A 3745-nucleotide genomic window follows, 5' to 3' on the forward strand; every position below is an offset into this window, starting at 1 on the left:
AGATAGACAGATAGACAGACAAACAGACAGACAGACAAGCGATAAACACGTGATAGATTCACAGAAAATGTCGGCTTCTTGATGAGAGAGAGGATAGGTAGGTAGGTAGGTAGGTAGGTAGGTAGGTAGATAGATAGATAGATAGATAGATAGACAGGCGATAGATAGATAAATGGATAGATAAATGGACAGATAGGTAATGTCAGCCTCTTGGATAGAGAGGGACATTCACAAAAAAAGCCAGCTTCTTAGATAGACATAAATGATAGATCAATAGACTAGATTTCCCCCGTTTAACGCCTCGAGTGAAAAATAGTTGTTGACAGAAGAGCATTTCTCCTTTCTCAAGAGTTCTGCAGATTTCCTCTTCTTGCCCACTGTTTTGTGACGCCTTGGTCTGTCTATGAAAAATGTTGCTTCGAGGTGGAATGGGGATGCAGGGAAAAGCAGACCTTTCTTTCTGGTGCTTCGTTGCCAAAACGATTTATCCGTGGGAGAAGCCCTGTCAGGGGAAACACACGTGCGAAGGGCCTACACGCCTGAAACAAGATCGGGAACGCGCGTGGAGCTTTGCAGCGGGAAAATAAGAAGGAAGGAAGGAGGGCTGAGTGAGGAAAGAGTGAGAAAAGACCCATCTTCACGAGCGACGCCTTCGCGCGTGTCCGTGGAGGCGCGTGGCCGGCGGCCGCACCTTCCCCGCCTTGCGAGACTCCCCCTTCCCCTCGCCCCACCCCTTTCTCCTCCCTCTTCTTTCCCATTGGCTGCCTGAGCCCAGCCGGGGCGTGGCTTCCACGCCTGGAAAGAAAAAGAACCAAAAGGAGAGGAGGGCGGAAAGAAAGAAAGAAAAAGAAAAAAAAAAAGAAAAGAGGAGAAAAAAAGTAGGAGGCGAGGATCCTGCGCGGGCGTAAAAAACTCCTCGCCCCGGTGACGGAGGCTCAAAAGTTCAGGAGCTGTTTTTTCCAAAGCAACTCTCCCGGAGCAGAAGAAACGAAAAAAGAGAGGGATGACATTGGGTTGCTGTGAGTTTCCCGGGCTGACATTGAAGGAGAAAGAAAGCAAGGACTTGGGATGGCGGATGGTGTGACTTTGTAAGACTCCTTTGCTCCCTCCGCAGCCTGTTTCCCTTCTTCAGCTTCAGAGTTGTGATCAAGTTGGGCGAGACACCGGGCCCTGAAGGAAGGAAGGAAGGAGACAAAGAGTGGGTGAGAGAGAGAGCTCTCCAAAGAGTCCTGCTGGATGGAAGTGACTTTTCCTGGCTTGGAGAGGAAGGGGGGAGGACGCCTCGCATAATTGCCCCCTCCCTCCTTCCTTCCCCCGAAAGGGAGGCCACTTTCGGGTCTTGAAAGGAGGAGGAGGAGGAGGAGGAGGAGAAGGAAGAAGATCCTGGTGGCCTCTGTTGCTGCTTCCTCTCTGTTTGGCTCTGGCGCTGCGGAGGGGTGGAGGGGGGGAAGTGGAGGAGGAGGAGGCGGAGGAGGAGGAGGAGGAGGAAGAGGAGACGGCCTTGGCCAGACCTCCGAGGCGCCGCCGGGAAGGGAGGCCATGCAGGCGCGCTACTCGGTCTCCAGCCCCAACTCGCTGGGTGTCGTGCCTTACCTCGGGGGCGAGCAGAGCTACTACCGAGCGGCGGCTGCAGCGGCGGCGAGTTACGCAGCCATGCCGGCCCCGATGAGTATGTACTCCCCGCACCCTGCGGAGCAATACTCCAGCGGTGGAGGAGGAGGAGGCGGAGGAGCCAGCTTGGGCCGCCCGTACGGCCCTCCGTACCCGCCTCAACCGCAGCCCAAGGACTTAGTCAAGCCGCCTTACTCCTACATCGCGCTCATCACCATGGCCATCCAGAACGCGCCGGACAAGAAGATCACCCTCAACGGCATCTACCAGTTCATCATGGAGCGCTTCCCTTTCTACCGGGACAACAAGCAGGGCTGGCAGAACTCCATCCGGCACAACCTGTCGCTCAACGAGTGCTTCGTGAAGGTGCCCCGCGACGACAAGAAGCCTGGCAAAGGCAGCTACTGGACCCTGGACCCGGATTCCTACAACATGTTCGAGAACGGCTCCTTCCTCCGGCGGAGGAGGCGCTTCAAGAAGAAGGACGCTGTCAAGGACAAGGAGGAGAAGGACAAGCACAAGGAGCAGTCTTCCCGGGCGCAGGAAGCCTCTTCGCAGCCTCCTCCACCCCCACCTCCTCCTCCTGTGCGGCTGCAGGACATCAAGACCGAGAACGGGGGCTCTGCTGCTACATCCTCGCCTCCACAAGCGTTATCCCCACTCGGGGGCCAGCCCGTGCCTAAGATTGAGAGCCCGGAAAGCTCTAGTACGAGTAGTAGCCTCTCTAATGGAGGTGGGGAAAGAAGCAGCCCTCGAGGAGGAGGAGGGAGCAGAGGAATGGCTTTGGAGCCTCCGCACCATCACCACCACCATCCTCACCATCATCAACACCACCTCCATCACCAAGGAGGAGGAGGAGGAGGCTTCAGCGTGGACAACATCATCATGACTTCCTTGCGCGCCTCCCCGCAGCAAGAGCTCCTCGCCGCCCCTGTTTCTTCCGCCTCTTCTTCCTCCTCTTCTTCTTCCTCTTCCAATGCGGTTTCCAGGACTGGGGTTTTGCCTCCTCCGCCTTCGCTGGCCTTGAGTAGCTGCTACTCCCCGGCTGCGGCGCAGAACTCTCTCTACAGCGCCCCCTGCAGCCAGGGCGCCGGGACTACAGTCAGCCCCAATAGTAGCAGCAGCTACCATTGCAATTTGCAAGCCATGAGCCTCTACGCTGCCGCCGCTGCCGCCGCCGCAGCCTCCTCTTCTGCCAATGGGAGCAGCCCCGCGGAGCAGGACCCGCTCCCGGAGTATAGTTTAGCCGCGAGTAGCAGTAGTAGCGCCTCTTCTCTCAGCCTCAGTCCGCAGGAGAGTGGCAACGGTGGTGGTGGAGGAGGAGGAGGGCGCTTGGCGTCGTGGTACCTCAACCCAGGCGCGTCGGGAGGCGAGTTGACCCACTTGGCGCCCGTCTCCTCGGCCTCGCCGTCCTCCTCCTCGCCCACGGGCTACCCGCCGCCGCCGCCCCACGCGCAGAACTTCCACGCCGTGCGGGAAATGTTCGAGGCCTCGCAGCGGCTGGGGCTCAACCACTCCCCCGTCAACAACAACGCCAGCGCCAACAACGGAGGAGGAGGAGGAGGAGGCAGCTGCCAAATGGCTTTCCCCGGCAGCCAGCCCTTGTATCGCCCCTCCGGCGCCTTCGTCTACGACTGCAGCAAGTTCTGACCCGAGGAGAAACAAGGGCGGGCAGGCGGGGGTTTGGGGAGGGGGGTGCTCTGTTGAGGTTGCGACAAGACCCAGTCCATCCCCAAACGCCACAAACTCTCCCATCCAAAGACAGCCTAGTATATATACACCTCTATATATAGATACATAGATATATAATCTATACTTTTGAAATAAGCCATGCTTTGTTAAAGGACAGTGTTACTCCAAATAACACGTAAGTTTGTGGGGTTGTTTATATTTTTTTCTTCTATTGGTTTATTTTCCCCACCTTGTCTTTTCTTTTCTTCCTCCTCCTCATCTTCGTCGTCCTCCTCCTTCTCCTCTTCTTCTTCCTCCTCCTCTTCTTCTCTTCCTCCTCATCTTCGTCGTCCTCGTCCTCCTCCTCCTCCTCTTCTTCTTCTCCTCCTCCTCTTCTTCTTCTTCTTCACCTCCTCCTCTTCTTCTTCTCCTTCTCCTCCTCCTCTCCTCCTCCTCCTCCTCC

General features: G+C 56.7%; 1 protein-coding gene across 1 annotated transcript; it reads left to right on the forward strand.

Moving 5' to 3' along the window:
• Nucleotides 1-841: 841 nt before the first annotated feature.
• On the forward strand, nt 842-3298 carry FOXC1 (forkhead box C1). The gene has a single exon (XM_060774740.2). It carries the CDS (start codon nt 1540-1542, stop codon nt 3259-3261), a length of 1722 nt encoding a protein of 573 aa, XP_060630723.2. The 5' UTR covers nt 842-1539; the 3' UTR covers nt 3262-3298.
• The last annotated feature ends 447 nt before the right edge of the window (nt 3299-3745 follow it).

Source organism: Anolis sagrei, chromosome 4, assembly GCF_037176765.1.
Source record: "Anolis sagrei isolate rAnoSag1 chromosome 4, rAnoSag1.mat, whole genome shotgun sequence".
Classification (NCBI taxonomy): Eukaryota; Metazoa; Chordata; class Lepidosauria; order Squamata; family Dactyloidae; genus Anolis; species Anolis sagrei.